At 37.7% G+C, this 14777-nt stretch overlaps 5 protein-coding genes across 19 annotated transcripts in view; 3 read left to right on the forward strand and 2 right to left on the reverse strand.

The window, feature by feature from the left end:
* LOC132193445 (collagen alpha-1(XV) chain) overlaps positions 1 to 2134 on the reverse strand; it is a 55467-nt gene extending 53333 nt beyond the window's left edge. For 6 of the 8 annotated variants that reach the window (XM_059614121.1, XM_059614120.1, XM_059614118.1 and 3 more), the window contains exons 1-2: positions 2043 to 2134; positions 717 to 982 (exon numbers count right to left, since the gene is read on the reverse strand). In XM_059614121.1, the coding sequence (XP_059470104.1) occupies positions 717 to 724 (8 nt within the window). In that variant the 5' untranslated portion in view covers positions 725 to 982; positions 2043 to 2134. The remainder of the gene's footprint in view (positions 1 to 716; positions 983 to 2042) is intronic. The other 2 variants (XM_059614122.1, XM_059614116.1) reach the window with 1 other exon arrangement.
* Positions 2135 to 2193: 59 nt separating this feature from the next.
* LOC132193448 (ATPase family gene 2 protein homolog A) lies at positions 2194 to 5075 on the forward strand. The gene is made up of 8 exons (XM_059614126.1): positions 2194 to 2514; positions 2578 to 3035; positions 3086 to 3284; positions 3333 to 3519; positions 3575 to 4055; positions 4109 to 4318; positions 4370 to 4636; positions 4688 to 5075. The coding sequence occupies exons 1-8, from the start codon at positions 2331 to 2333 to the stop codon at positions 5009 to 5011; spliced, it is 2310 nt and encodes a 769-aa protein (XP_059470109.1). The 5' UTR covers positions 2194 to 2330; the 3' UTR covers positions 5012 to 5075.
* Positions 5012 to 8417, reverse strand: LOC132193449 (dymeclin). Of its 2 annotated transcripts, none has more exons than XM_059614127.1 (13): positions 8235 to 8417; positions 7924 to 8067; positions 7426 to 7688; positions 7267 to 7366; positions 7101 to 7205; positions 6904 to 7046; positions 6666 to 6851; positions 6431 to 6609; positions 6249 to 6374; positions 6082 to 6195; positions 5645 to 6025; positions 5471 to 5584; positions 5012 to 5415 (listed from the first exon to the last, which is right to left on the reverse strand). In XM_059614127.1, the coding sequence occupies exons 2-13, from the start codon at positions 8061 to 8063 to the stop codon at positions 5257 to 5259; spliced, it is 2010 nt and encodes a 669-aa protein (XP_059470110.1). In that variant the 5' UTR covers positions 8064 to 8067; positions 8235 to 8417; the 3' UTR covers positions 5012 to 5256. The 2 variants fall into 2 exon arrangements, with proteins under 2 accessions (XP_059470110.1, XP_059470111.1); XM_059614128.1 differs by having other exon boundaries at positions 8214 to 8417.
* Positions 8418 to 8530: 113 nt separating this feature from the next.
* LOC132193452 (annexin B10-like) lies at positions 8531 to 12366 on the forward strand. Of its 7 annotated transcripts, none has more exons than XM_059614137.1 (10): positions 8535 to 8676; positions 9094 to 9302; positions 10614 to 10661; positions 10786 to 10962; positions 11018 to 11222; positions 11281 to 11360; positions 11427 to 11496; positions 11562 to 11738; positions 11795 to 11976; positions 12039 to 12364. In XM_059614137.1, exons 3-10 carry the CDS (start codon positions 10650 to 10652, stop codon positions 12096 to 12098), a joined length of 963 nt encoding a protein of 320 aa, XP_059470120.1. In that variant the 5' UTR covers positions 8535 to 8676; positions 9094 to 9302; positions 10614 to 10649; the 3' UTR covers positions 12099 to 12364. The 7 variants fall into 7 exon arrangements, with proteins under 7 accessions (XP_059470118.1, XP_059470120.1, XP_059470122.1 ...); XM_059614139.1 differs by having other exon boundaries at positions 10614 to 10647; XM_059614138.1 differs by having other exon boundaries at positions 8538 to 8676; positions 12042 to 12362.
* Positions 12367 to 12669: 303 nt separating this feature from the next.
* LOC132193451 (annexin B10-like) lies at positions 12670 to 14677 on the forward strand. The gene is made up of 8 exons (XM_059614134.1): positions 12670 to 13036; positions 13150 to 13299; positions 13360 to 13558; positions 13622 to 13701; positions 13763 to 13844; positions 13916 to 14131; positions 14190 to 14371; positions 14432 to 14677. Exons 1-8 carry the CDS (start codon positions 12707 to 12709, stop codon positions 14507 to 14509), a joined length of 1317 nt encoding a protein of 438 aa, XP_059470117.1. The 5' UTR covers positions 12670 to 12706; the 3' UTR covers positions 14510 to 14677.
* The last annotated feature ends 100 nt before the right edge of the window (positions 14678 to 14777 follow it).

Consider the following 14777-nt stretch of genomic DNA (forward strand, 5'->3'; position numbering starts at 1 on the left):
TTTCTCAAATTTCTGAACGTAACAATGCGAGAAGCGCGCGAGAATATAAAAAGCTTCTCTTGACGTACCTTTTTTAAAATGGGAAAAAATTCCAACAAGACTGATTTAAATATTTGACAATAATTTGTATATTTATAAAGATCAAATCCAAAAATTCTGTTTTTATTTAAAAAAAAAAAATCAAAATTTAGAATGGCGCGCAATTTAGTGCAAGTGTGTTAATTCTCGATAGAAAATAAATAAGACATTTTTACTTACAAAGGTAAGACTTCAAAAATACACACACAAAAAAATCAAAAACAATAAGATATAAAACGACTCTTGCATCTCAATAGCTTTAATATTAGAATAAAAGCACATGGGTTGTCAAAATAGGGTTAATTCAATTCTATCTCTTATGCTTGAGGATTATCTTAATAATGTTTAATAATAATAATTATGATGGAGAAGAAACTCAATTGTGAAATGATGGGTGTAGAATTACATTTTGACAATGACAATTGATAATTCAAAAAAAGATTCAAGTTTCAAGCTACATAATACAAAGATTATTTTTAAACTTTTGGTAAAAAATTAAGTATAGGAAAAAGTGCATTTTTATTTCACTTTTTCATTACAAAAAGTTAAAACTAAAAGTATTTACAAAATTTTGAGAGATTTGAATAAAAATGTGACAAATTAAGGCACAAAATAATAAGTAATTATGAATTACGCACCAGTTCATGATTCCTCGGCTGCTTTACTCCATTCCTGAGATAAAAGCGAACGCACGTGAGGTCGCGCCCCTGAGAGCGACGGAGCGGCGGAGAGACCTTTTCGCCAGCCGGCTTGTTGGTCGACTGATCCGCGGGCGCCGTCGAATCTGCCTCGATCTCGCTCGCCGCCGCCGCTCCTCCCGTGCGCCCAGCCTCCCGTGTCGCGCTCTGCTGCGGCCCATCATCCGCGTTGAGGTGGGTTAGTGGCTGCTGTCCAAATAGAGTCACTAAAACATCAGTCACTCCAGTCTTTTAATTGGTTTTCGTTTGGTCCCTCAAATATAAACTCTTCTGACATCGTGTTTATTTAATTTAAAGTTATTTAATATTATTTTTTTAATTTTAAATAATTTTTTACTGAAGTTTATTTTGCATGAAAACAATTAATAATTTACTGCAGAATTTATGCTGCTATTTTTTTAAATTTATTTTGTAATTTTATATAAATTATTCAACTGTAAAATTTAAAAAAATATTAAATATACTGAATTATTTAGTTTTATAGCTTTTTTAATTCGTTCATATTATTACCAAGTTGTTTTATAGAATATTTAGCCACTCTAGTTTGTGTGATCTGTAAAAGTGCAATAAATAAAGTGGCAACCACCCCGCACACATTACGGCTTATACGGCGAGATCGGGAGCGTCCATCACCCTCGATTGCCATCAAAACCATCCAATTTGCGACCTATTGTTGTTTTCCCCTTTTTTCGGCACATTCGCAAGCAGGATTACCGGATAAAAATGAATGACTTTTGTTACCCGCACACATGCAATAAATTATACTGCGAAAGCCATTGTAATTTCTGTTGTTCCTTCAGCCGCTTTTACAGAAGTGATCAAATTTTTTTTTTCTTTTTTTATTAATTAATTCTGAAATAAAAATAATCAAGAGAATAGTGAAAGTTTTATACTTCTGCCCAAGCAGAGCAATCAAAATTAAGAGCAAATTTAAAAAATTAAATTTTTTATGTTAGAAATTAATTTACTCAATTTTAAGTTTGTGTCCGAAGAAATTGCGTCGTGCTTTGGCATTCTGTTTTTTATTATGTTATATAAAAATGGGAATAATTGACATTATTCTCATTTGAAACATTATTGTCGCGCAAAATTTCACAGAATTATTTCACTTCTATAAAATATGTGAGTAAATTTTTGATATTCAAAATTCATAATAAATACGAGCGAGCAAAATTAGGTCCTTTTTAATGTTCTAGGAAATTGAAAAATGGTCATCGACGTACGACGTGCACAATTATTTTATAATTTTTCCGATTAGTCGCGTACCTGCACCTGCTGTCGAATTTTGAAGCATTTTCCAAGGAAAATGCTCGGCGCGAAAATTCCAGTCGCAACACCTGATTTATTTTCACTATTTTTTTTTTTTTTTTTAGCACGAGGGAGCAAGTTTGAGCGACTCCTGGCGAACAGCGCCGGTACCTTCGAACATTGTAAACAAAACATACACACTCATGCGGCTTTTTGAACTGACAAACGTCGTCATCAACTTTATTTTTAGTTTTGACAGAAAAGTTTCCAAAATTGCACTGACCTTCGTTGGTAGATTTTGAGGAAATGCCGCCGAAGAAGCAATCGATCGCTCCTTGGGTCAAGTGCGAAAAGTGCAGCTGCACCATCAGCAGCAAGGACATGGTGCAGCACGCGGACGCGTGTCCACCCAGTTTAGAGCCTTTTGTCCACCCGTTCATCAAGGACAAAACGATCTGCAGTCTCGTCGAAGAGCAAAAAGATCAAAGCAGTGAGATAAATCAGCTGTCATCGACTCTCGAGAGCTAATTTTTAATTTTTTATTCAATTCCAGCCAACCTGAAGAACGTCCCGCTGTCTGAGCACGCCACCGTCGTCCAGCTGTCGCAGCAGGCCATGCAGTTGTGTCACCTGAGTATCGGTGACCCTGTCAGCGTGGAGGTCAACGGATTCAGTGTGGTTCGCTGCGCTTGGCCTACCACCGAGGGCAGTCTCATGTCCGTCATCTTGACTCGGCCTGGGTTAGAACTGCTCGGCTGCAAGGTCGGTGACCAGGTCATGGTGCACAACTTGAACTCGCTTCCACTTCCTGCTGGAGAGGTCATCGTCCAGCTTCAGGGCCCGGAGAGCAACATGACCGAAGAGCAGGTCATGACCCTTCTGCAGAGGCAGCAACAGGAAAGGGTCTTCTATGAGAAAAATCGTATCGGACTCCGGTACATGGGCCTCACTTTGAAGTACAAGGTCGTCAAGGTCATACCTGTTGGCCAGTCATTGGAGAAGCAACTTGAAGTAAAAAATTCTAATTAATAACTTCCAATCTAAAAAGATTATTTTTAAAGGAAATGTCACTTTCGTCAGATCCCGTCCTCGGCCCTTGCTACAGAGTTGTCCCGGACACTGTGTTCCGCCTGGACACATCAGCAGGCAAATCAAAACATTCAGCCCCAACATTGAATCAAGTTGGTGGTCTGAAAGATGTAATTGAAGAGCTACAAGAAGTTGTACAGAATGTTTTGCATCCTAAAAATACCACGCTTGGTAGATTTTATTTCATTTAAAGTTAAAATTTTACACATTTCTTTTAAGGTCTTCCTCCTGTCAGAGGTGTTCTTCTTCATGGTGCTCCAGGCACTGGAAAAACAATGCTGGCCACGGCTCTAGGAAATAGTTCAAACGCCAATTTCATATCGATACAAGCAGCAGAGATTTTTAGTAAATTCTATGGGGAGACCGAGTCGCAGCTCAAATCATATTTTTCAAACGCCATCAGAAGGTAAATTAATTTTGAAAACAAATTTATGTGAATTTAATTTAAAATTATTCAATAGAGCTCCCACCATTATCTTCATTGACGAGGTTGACGTTCTCTGCCCTAAAAGAAACAGCAGCAGCTCCCAACAGGAGCAAAGAGTTCTAGCAGCCCTGGTCTCTGAGCTAGATTCCTTATCCGATCAGAGAGTGTTGGTCGTAGCTGCCACTGGTCGCCCAGATGTCATTGACTCGTCCCTCAGACGCCCTGGACGACTGGATAGAGAAATTGAGTTGCCTGTGCCAAACCCAAGCGCAAGGAGGGAGATTTTGCAGAAATTGCTGGAGAGGAACAAGACTGAGGTCAACCAGGACCTGATCAAGGAAATTGCTGATCGAGCCCATGGTTTTGTGGGAGCTGATCTGATGGCTCTGTGCACTCATGCTGTCAGTAAGGCATCCAAGAGGGACTCGAATGTGGTGGAATTCGCAGACTTGGATTGGGCTTTGTCACAAGTTAAACCTAGTGCTATGCGGGAAGTACTCGTCGAAGTCCCTAATGTAATTTTATTATTTTAAAATTTTCAATCAAAAATAACTCATTTATAAAAAAGGTCAAATGGAGTGACATTGGTGGGCAGAAAGACCTCAAGTTGAAACTGCAGCAGGCCATTGAATGGCCTCTCAAACACCCAGATGCTTTTCTTCGTCTGGGAATCAAGCCGCCTAGGGGTGTTTTGATGTACGGCCCTCCCGGGTGCTCAAAGACCATGATTGCCAAAGCATTAGCAACTGAGAGCGGCTTGAACTTTCTTTCAATCAAAGTAAGATAATTATATTAGTTTACGTCTGCAATATTACAATTTTTTTGTCAGGGTCCAGAGTTGTTCAGTAAGTGGGTCGGTGAATCGGAAAAAGCAATTCGCACGTTGTTTCGCAGAGCACGTCAAGTGGCACCTTCGATAGTATTTTTCGACGAAGTGGATGCTTTGTGTGGAAAAAGAGGAGACTCTGGAAATGAAACTGGAAGCAACGTTCAAGAAAGAGTATTGGCTCAGCTGCTCACTGAACTTGACGGTGTGGAGGCTCTTGGAAATGTCACAGTTGTGGCAGCCACAAACAGGCCAGATAGAATAGACAAAGTAATTTCTTTAAATTTTGGTATTCCATAAATCTTAATGATTTTTTTCCAGGCTTTGTTGAGACCTGGCCGTTTGGACAGAATAATCTACGTTCCTTTGCCAGATTCGGAAACGAGAAATGAGATTTTTACTATCCACATGAGAAAAACGCCTGTCTCCGAAGATGTCTCTGTGCCTGATCTTGTTGAAAAAACTGAAGGCTATTCAGGGGCTGAAGTGAGCGCTGTGTGCCATGAAGCGGCCCTAGCAGCTCTCCAAGAAGATATTACTGCAACAAACGTCCAGCCAAGGCATTTTGAACAAGCACTTCTCTCCGTTACTCCCAGAACACCAGCCAGCCTGCTAGAAATGTATGCTCAGTACCAAAATGCGTAATTTAAAACTTGCGCAATACATTTATTTCAAATAAAATTATTTTAATTTTAAATATTGAGTTTTTACAGCAACAATAACATAGATATTAAAATAAGAGTTTTTGTAACAACTTATACTTTGAGGGAGATTAAATTTTTCATAAATAAGCATAAATTGTGGTTAGCACTTCTTCGAATCAGTTTATCAAGTGGTTATCCATCTTTGATCAATGTCCATGTGATTGCTTGACTCTTTGATTGGAAAAATCAACATTCGCCGTCACTGGTTTCTGGGAAAAATAGTTTCACTTTGTCCATGTTCCAATGAATCCCAGATGACTGACAAACTAAAGACCAAATGTAGGGAATGAAAAATTCTTCAGGACGGTCTTCTTCTACATATTTGAATTTCAAATCAGGGAATTTCTAAAAAATAAAAACATAGAAATTATTAGATCAAATAGTGCTTAAAATCGTATACCTTCAGCCTGTCTTTGTTCCACTGCATTGCACCCTGTTGAATTGTCGCAAGCACATCACTCTCACCTAAATCACTCTGAATTTGCTGCAACTTATAAGCAAAGTAGGTGATCACCTGTATAAAAAAAAATTAATCAATATTTTCGTTACAGACTTTATAAATAGCACAAAGTACCAAATCAATGTTGCAAACGACCTCTTGAAAGGCAGGGTGACTCTTGAACATTTCAAACGCCTCCTTCTTGTAGAGCAAAGTGTAAATCAGGTTGGGGTTTGTTGTCAATTGGTGGGTAAGACACGAGTTTAGGATTTCTAACACCATCCGCAGGACATCCTCAAGCACAGCCAGGTCCTGCTCCATTTCAGACTCGTTTTCGCTGGGTGCTGTTGATTTCGACCTTTTCAGCGCAGCAACATCCGTCGAAAGGCGGTTGTGTTTCTTGGCCAGGGTTTCAAAGAGGGAAACAAGCCGCTGACTCACATAGGGGTGCAGATCGCTGAACTGGCTTGACATGTTGGCCAAGGCAGCCAAGCAATTTGTATGCAAATATTTGTCCTACAAAAATTTCATAAGGTAATTTCACTTTTCATCAGGCTTTTAATTATGCTTACTCTCATTTTCAGAATGTTGTACTGAATTGTTCGAATGACGACAAGCACCAAAAGACCGCCTAGAGATATTTCAGATATGGCTCGTTCGGTATACCAAGTAACGGAGCGGAGTTTCTATAAAATTTTCATCAGTGTAAAAATTCAAAACTTTTATAAAATAAAATTACAATTTGGTGCACTGCTTTGTTGAATATTTCATCCTCACTCAAAATCAGCAAAATAATTAGAGACATGTAAATGTGATGCGAGTTGCTATGTGGGGCATGGTACAGTGTCTTCAAAATCGGAACAACCTAAATTTTCAAAATATGTATGAGCAAAGAAAATTATAAAATGTAAATTCACATACCAAAAGCTCTATATCTGCCCTGGATATGATGAAGCTGCGCATATTGGTATTGCAGTGGATCAAAAGGTACAGCAGAAGGGTGGTTTGGTCTGAGGCGGGTGCATTGCAAAGCGCCGAGTACATCCAAGGGAAGTCCAACGTGAAAGAAGCGCTGGAAGCACTGACAGCTGTGCTCGAGTCTGCGAGATGTAATTTAGTATCTGGAGTGTATTGATTAATTACACTTTGTCATTACCTGCTGAATTTGAAAATGAAAACAAGGCTTCCCTGTATGGGTTGGTCAAACTCTTCTCACAAGTGCAGTGACTAACAAGGACAAGAATCAACAACAACGACTGATCTGCAAGAGGAGAATCTGGCTCTCCGTCTTTGGCCGTTTCACTTGTAGCCAAACCAAATGTCAGCATATTCCAAATTCCAGCTAAACAAATAAAATGTTAAAGTTTGAAATGAGCTTGATTATCTCCGCTTACAAGCAAGGCCCAAAACAATGCTGCCTCCAGAATCACCTCGACCCATGAAATTTGGCGGAGCCTTTTCTCGCAAGGCAAAATGCGAAAGGAGCCTCTTCATGAGCAGACAGGAGTGAATTGAACTTTTTCCAATCATTAGATATCTAAACAAAAATGTACACTTGAATAAAGAGAATTAATATTAAAAATGATCGAACCTGTAAATCATAGATGTGCTAGCTTGCTGGCTTGTGAACAGTTGAGCAGACAGAAGAACCAGAAGACAATTGATAGCTTCAAAGTGAAGAGCATAAGTTGTGTCCCTGAAAATCGTAATTGAGTGAAGGTTTGAGGAACAAAAACTAATATTTCTGTCTTCTTTACCTGATGGGAAGGTCAACCAACAACTCAACCAAGCAGGAAAGAAACAAATCCAATTTACTGAACTGCTCATTTCCCTCCACAGCTGCAGATCTTCTATCGCCTGCAAAATTTTTTTTTTTTTAGATTTTCACTGGAATCAAATGAACGCAAGAATTATACCTCCTATTTCAAATTGATTGACAAAGTCCTCTTCGGAGATGTTCTCAACAAAGAATTTGCACAACACTTTGAGCACAAACAAAGAGTTGTGCGTTGACCAGCTAAAGGTGAAATTGTCATTTTGACTGTCGTTGGCTCTCACTCTGATGGACTTGTCAATGAAAAAGGAGACTAGGGAATGGAAGTTGCCACTGCGAGGATTGTTAGCCAGCAACTGTCGACATATCCCCTGAACGCTTTCATCCAGATTCCTTTGATCGGCACTGAAATTGATGAATTTTAGTTAGTTTTTAAAATTCAAATATAGATTTCAATATTTGTTTACGATTTTTTTGACGTCCTTTTAAAACAGTTTCTAAAAATGAAGTATTTTCAACTTTTGTAACAAATAGAGTTCAAAATGATGAAAATAATTTTATACCTTGAATGTCTGATAAAAAAAATATTCAAAGACAAAAAAATCTTAGTTGCATGCTTAAGAGAACTTAAAGAACTTACGCTGATTTTGGTGGGATGAAAGTGAACGAGAGGAACTGCTCCCAAAATGGGTCATTGGGGGCGATGATTTCTTTGCCCACAAACTTTTGAATGTACTCGTTTGCCGACAAATCTGCCAGTCGACTCTCGGACGATCCCATGTCACTGAAAAACAAAATAAAGTCAACTGACGTGTCCAAAGAACAAGATTCACAAATCAAAATCAACACGCAAATGACGTGTAGCAGGGTAAGAACAAATGAGCCAAGTTATTGTTGTGTTTGTTTGCAAGTCAAAACGTCATTGCTCACGAATCCAAATAATTTCGGCACCTTTGACTTGATCAGCCTCGGAAGACGAAAGTGACGAGGTCAAGGTTGAATGAACGAGCTAGGGCACATTTTAAGTTTGCACAAGGCGACATACACGCTCAAATTTCCTTCGATTAGAAAATTTTCGCCGACTTTTCCACGCTCAGCTGCTGGGGTTTGGCAGTGTTTACGTAGCACTCGCTGTTCAGCCAATCAGAGGTGAGGAAATCGAGAACGAGCGTTTCATTGGCCAATCCATTCAACAGTAGAAGTCTGAGGAGTCAGAGCGCATGCGCGTTATTTATTATTAATCATTTATCTCCTTGCATTTATCTACATATACAAAAATTTCCTGTTATTCTCTGATTTGATTATTTTGATTTCAAGTTTTCAATGAGACAAAAACTGCAGCACAGCAGGATTCACATGAGGCCTGTAGCCCTTGTAGGACCACTTAGCACCAGTAGGTTGAAGTACATAATAGTTTTATATGCATCATGTATTAAATTTGAAAAAAAAAATGTATATTACGTATTTTTCATTTTCCGTTTTTGCATTAATACAATTTATTTTACATTCATTTTATATCTTTATCTTCGTTTTATGCAATAATATTGAATATTCCCAAATATTCGCCCTAAAATTATTATTTAGAATATAGAATATTAACACATATACATAAATAAAAAATGTTAAAATGCAAAATTTTATTAAATTATGAACATTTTTTTTTAAGGAATGTAGAAAAAAATTATTCAATTTTATTAATATGCGTTTTAATTAGAAATCAATTAGAATGCGGAAAGTCTGCGTTGATTTTGTCTTCTGCATTTAAATTGGATTAGACTGTTGAGTATAATAACGTGCGATGATGTCACAGGTTTGGATTGAAGCCAAGAAAAGAATTTATAAGGGAGCTGCGGTGTGAGGAGATCCAATGAGACAACGGCGGAGTCGGCGGAGAGGAAAAGAGAGAAAGCACCGTGCGCCGGCCGGCTTTATTTGCAGATTCTCCGACGCCAGTCGAGCAGGCACCGCAGCACTTTTGTGCCACACTGCAAAATTCGCCTCTCTTCATTGCACTTTTTAGTGAGTATTTTTTGTTTACTGCTCTTATTTTCTGCAATGTTAGTTAAACAAAAACATCAAAAATTATGGAAATAATTTGCAATTTGTTTAAGCTGAAATCTGAAATTAATTTTAGTGCATTATTCGTCCTGAGATTTATTATTTTTGATTTTATAAACAAAAAAATAATGCGCCGTGTTGCTCATATCCTTTGGGTTGTGAGTCTATCATAAAATTAGGAAAATTAACAGAATCAAGCTAGCAGAGCCCTAGGCAAAAGCAAATCAATAATATTATTGAAGAAACCGCCCTCTTTTATGTCGTCAGCAGTTTGCTCTGCTCCTATATATTCTCAATGAAAAATCGAAAAATCTTAAATTCCATTTTCTGATCTCATTAATTTCTCATTGATGAATCGCAGCACTCAGGATCAAGGGCTTAATAACTGCTGAGGGCTCAAATCAAACACAATGCACTAAATTACAACAAATTAAAATTATTTATTAATCAGCAGCTAGTTTAAAATGAATCATTCAATAATATCTTTCTCTCATTCCCGCCCGTGCTGTTGAAAACATAATTATAAAATAATGAATATTTACTCTTATGTTCCATCCAATAATGGATAATAAAAGGTTTTTGAATTGTGAATTGTGATTCAACTCTGCTGTTATAATATGCAACAAGCGCATCCTTATCATGTGCACATATATATGCTAAGTCTTAAAAAAAATAGTCTTCAAGCGCAGCGGTTTCAAGGTCCCTGGAACTTTCACTATTTGTGCGCGTGAACTTCGAGCGTGCGTATAAATAAATGCAGATATAATGACAAGGAATGCAATGTAGCGTTTCTCTTCCCATATTTTAATTGTGTTGGCCCAGCGTGTTCTCCAGTAAAGGCCATGTGGCTGCATTTCGTCCATTCACAGTGGGGGCCCCTCAAAGGTTGACGACCCATGTATCGGCGCGGTGCCTTAATACAAGTCGAGAATTTTATTTAGAATTTTATGCTGCTCTCAGCACTCAGCCTATATTCACTGCTGCAGTCGACGCACGGGCGGTCAGGCGCAGTTTTTTCAAACATTCTGTGCTTGAAAAACTTTTTCTGCGAACATATCAGATAATTATAATGTATGTATTTTCATTTCATAATATTTATAATAAGTTCTACGACGGTCTTTGATTGAAAGAAAAAAAGCGCTCGCAGACAGTGTTATTTGTTTACAATGAGTATTTTAGCAGAGACAGATTTATTGTTTATGTTACTGTACAGTTTAAGTTATTTTTCAACACCTTTACATAAAAAAATATTTTAATTACTGTGTATTTCAGATTGAATCTTTAAGTCTCAGCCGGAAATAACCAAGTATGGATTACATTGTAAGTTTCTTCAAATTTTTTCTTATAAATTAAATTTATAAATATATTAAATTCAAATTTAGTTATTATAGATAACAAAATATTTTTATTAGTATTGTGTACTTAATTTAATTTTTAATTACAGCCTGAGCCAACTGTCCGTCCTTTCCCTGACTTCAATGCTGTCGAAGACGCCACCCTTCTGCGAAAAGCTATGAAGGGTTTCGGCACCGACGAGCAGGCAATCATTGACATCTTGTGCAACAGATCCAACAGCCAGAGGCAGCAAATCAAGGATGCGTTCACAAGGGAATATGGCAGAGTAAGCAATATTCATTAAAATGTCCTTTAAATCTTAATTTAAAAAAATAAATTAGGACATAATTGCTGACCTCAAGAGTGAGCTCGGTGGGAAATTTGAAGACGTGATCATTGGGCTCATGGATAACCCAGTGGAATACATGTGCAACCAGTTGCACAAAGCCATGAAGGGCTTGGGAACTGACGAGGAGACCATCGTCGAGATTATTTGCAGTCGAAACAACAGAGAAATCAAGGAGATTGTTGACAATTACGAACGATGTATATAGATTATTTTGAATAATTGTTAACATAATTTTACAACTTTTATTTTTTGCAGTGTACAACCGGCCATTGGCGGAACATTTGTGTAGTGAAACTGAAAGCTCATTCCGTCGTCTCCTCACTTTGCTTGTCACGGTAATTTTCCTCACTAATTTTGTTGACAGCGGTGCAATTAAAAATGTTTATCTTTGTGGTTTTCAGGGTGTCCGTGAGGAATTCAACATTGACCCAGATAAGGCCAGAGAGGATGCTCAGAGCCTTTTTGACGCCGGTGAGTCATTCGGAAATAAATTTTTAAGTAAAAAATTGAGGCCAATTTTTAATATATGTCAACAGGGGAAGGCCAATGGGGAACAAATGAAGAGATTTTCAACAAAGTGTTCAGCCACAGCAGCTATGGTCAGCTGAGATTGATTTTCCAAGAATACAAAAGCGTCTCGGGCGGAAAGTGCATCGAAGAGTCCCTTAAGAGCGAGTTGTCTGGAGAGCTGTTGGACGGTCTGATGGCCATTGGTAATTACTTTAAATTTCCACAACAATTATATTTATTTATAATTATGTTCTCTTAGTTGAATGTGTTCAGGACAAGGTTTTGTTCTACGCCAATCGCCTCCACAAGGCGATGGATGGCTTTGGCACCAACGACACCACCCTGATCAGAATCATCATCAGCCGTTCTGAAATTGACTTGGCCAACATCAAGAGGGCCTACGAAAAGATCTACAACAAAACTCTAATCAGCGCTGTAAAAGTGAGTTGATGAAATATTTATTCGATTTATTTTGACACGCTCTAAATGGCGCTTGATCCCAGCAGAGTGAGACATCTGGAGACTACAAAAAGGCTTTGTTGGCCCTCATTGGTGATGCTTAAAGAAAAATTGAAAAACAGCCAGCCTAAAAACCAAATATTATTCTGGCAGCTAAACAGCTAAAATCTCATTTTGAATATAAATTAATTGTTGGTGTCAATTGTAAAATTATAAAAAAGCTAGTAATTTCAATTAATATTATATATTACTGAAAAATAATTTATAGAAAAAAATAATTGAATAGTTATTCAGAAATTGTGGATTCAATTAATAGTACAGTATATTATAGACAGTCAGTTTTTGACACAGCTAATAAAATATGGAATAATTAAAATATAATTTAACGTTTTATTATTTATAATAATGTTTTATGTTATATTGTTGCTGTGGTTTTTGCATACTTAGCAACGTACTTGTTAGCAGGTCGTCACGTCACGCGGCATGTTAATCATGAAAGTGGAATAACCATTTTTGGTTTTGAGGTTAGATTGAGTTGGTTTTATCACAGGATGTCGAATCACTTTTAACGCTTGTTTAATTGGCCCTCGTCTGTGCTGTCACATCAGATGGGGCAAACAGGCTGTGGTCGCGGTTGGTATGGTGTCCGCAGCTTAAAAGCGCGCAGCGCAGGAAGGGTGTGATCAGTTGGAAGTTGTAGATTCAGATCACCATGTCTCAGCAAATTCAACAGGAGTCCTCTCAAATTGTGCAATGTCCACAAGAGTTGCAGCAATGCGAGCAGCGAAGTGGACAAATAACCCAGCAGACGGCCCAGATCGTCGAACAGCAAACTGGACAATGCGAACAAACTGGCCAGTGCGTACAGCAAACTGAACGGTATGAACAGCAGACTGACCAGTGCGACCAAACTGGCCAGTGCGTCCAGCAAACTGAACGGTATGAACAACAGACTGACCAGTGCGAAAAGACTGGCCAGTGTGAGCAGCAAACCAGCCAGAGTGAATGGACTAATAAGAATAAGTCCGGAGCAATGAAGCAGGTAAAAAATTATTTTTTTACCATATTTGATTCGCATTTTTTTTTCATATATATTAAATTAACATATAGTTTCACATTTTTAATTATAAATAATATTACTCTGAATGGAATTAGCCTTGTGGTGCTGCTGATGACGCCGCCGCTCTGAGGAAAGCAATGAAAGGCGCTGGCACAAACGAGAAAGTGATTATCGAAATAATCACTCAGCGCACTTGCGTTCAGCGACAGGAAATTATGAAGTGTTACAACAAGGAATTTGGCAGGGTACTATTTATTTTGTAGCTTAAATACTTTCTTATGAAAATATTTGGCCGATTTATTTAGGATTTGATTGCCGACCTGAAAGAAGAGCTGGGTGGACACTTTGAAGATGTCATTGTGGCACTCATGACTTGCCAGCATGAGTTTCTGGCAAAGGATCTGCACAAGGGAATTAAGGGCAAGATGTGGGGCACTGTCGTGGAAATCCTGTGCCCAAGGAACTCCCATGAGATCAAGAAAATTTCAGACATTTACTGGACTAGTAAGTTTTAATGCAATCATTTTTTGTCTTTTTTGTAATATATATATTTATAATTATTTTTAGTGTTTGATGTTTCTGTAATTGATCACTTATCTGCTGAAAGCCAAAACGAGCTGCAAGATCTCCTCATTTTAATGTCACGCGTAATATATTTTTTTAAATTATAATAATTTGTTATAGAAAAAGTTTCTAAAAAAATCACAGGGTCTCCGAGGAACCTCTATTGATCCTGACAAGGCTAGGCAAAATGCTGTGCACCTTTATGATTCCCCAAGCTCCAGAATGCGTAAGAGAGAAAAAACTGAATTAAAAAAAAAAAAATAATAATTTAACAAAACATCACTTTTAATATTCTAGAGGAGTCAACTGCAAAGGGTGTAAAGAAAGCTGCCCCTCTGAAAGAAGCCAAGAAGGAGCTGAATATTGTGCTGTTGATTGAGATTTTGACTCACGACAGCTACAGCCAGTGCCAATTGACCTTCAAGGAGTTTAAAAACATCCACGGCATGTACATCGACGATATTGTCCATAGTGAGACGGCCGGTGACTTGCAAAAGGCCCTCCTTACTTCTAGTAAGCTTATATTGATTTTTCATTTGAGCCCTTTTAACATATTTTTTTAATCTTGCAGTCGATTGCTGCAGGAACATTCCAAACTTCTTTGCTAATCGACTGCATAAGGCGTTCGACAGAGCTGGCACTGATGACGTTACTCTGATCAGAATCATCGTCAGTCGTTTTGAGGTTGACTTGGATGAAATCGCTAAAGCCTATGAGAGGAGCTATGACAAAGCCCTTACCAAAGCCATCGAGGTAAATCATCAAAAAATAAAATCTTTGATAATTTGTTATTTCGCTTTAATTTTTTTGTAGAGTGAAACCTCTGGTGACTACAAGAGGGCCCTCCTGGCTCTGGTTGCAGGATTTTCTCTCAGAAAATTGAAACGCTAAATTTTTTAATTCTAAGATAGTTGATGAAGAAATAACTTGCCTTAATCTTCTTGCAATTCATTGAAATGTTATAGCAATAAAGAATCTTTGCAATAAAAATTTATAAATTCCTTTTATAGGTTTTATATGTACGTATTGATGCTTTTAATAAAAAATTCATAATTAATACTTAAAACATTTCATTTAAATATTTCCACGTTCTCTTATAATTTTGAAATTAATCGAAATTAATAATGTAACTAGCCCAATTTTAAAATAAATGACTGTC

Source organism: Neocloeon triangulifer, unplaced genomic scaffold (assembly GCF_031216515.1).
Source record: "Neocloeon triangulifer isolate White Clay Creek 2 clone unplaced genomic scaffold, ASM3121651v1 ptg000004l, whole genome shotgun sequence".
Classification (NCBI taxonomy): Eukaryota; Metazoa; Arthropoda; class Insecta; order Ephemeroptera; family Baetidae; genus Neocloeon; species Neocloeon triangulifer.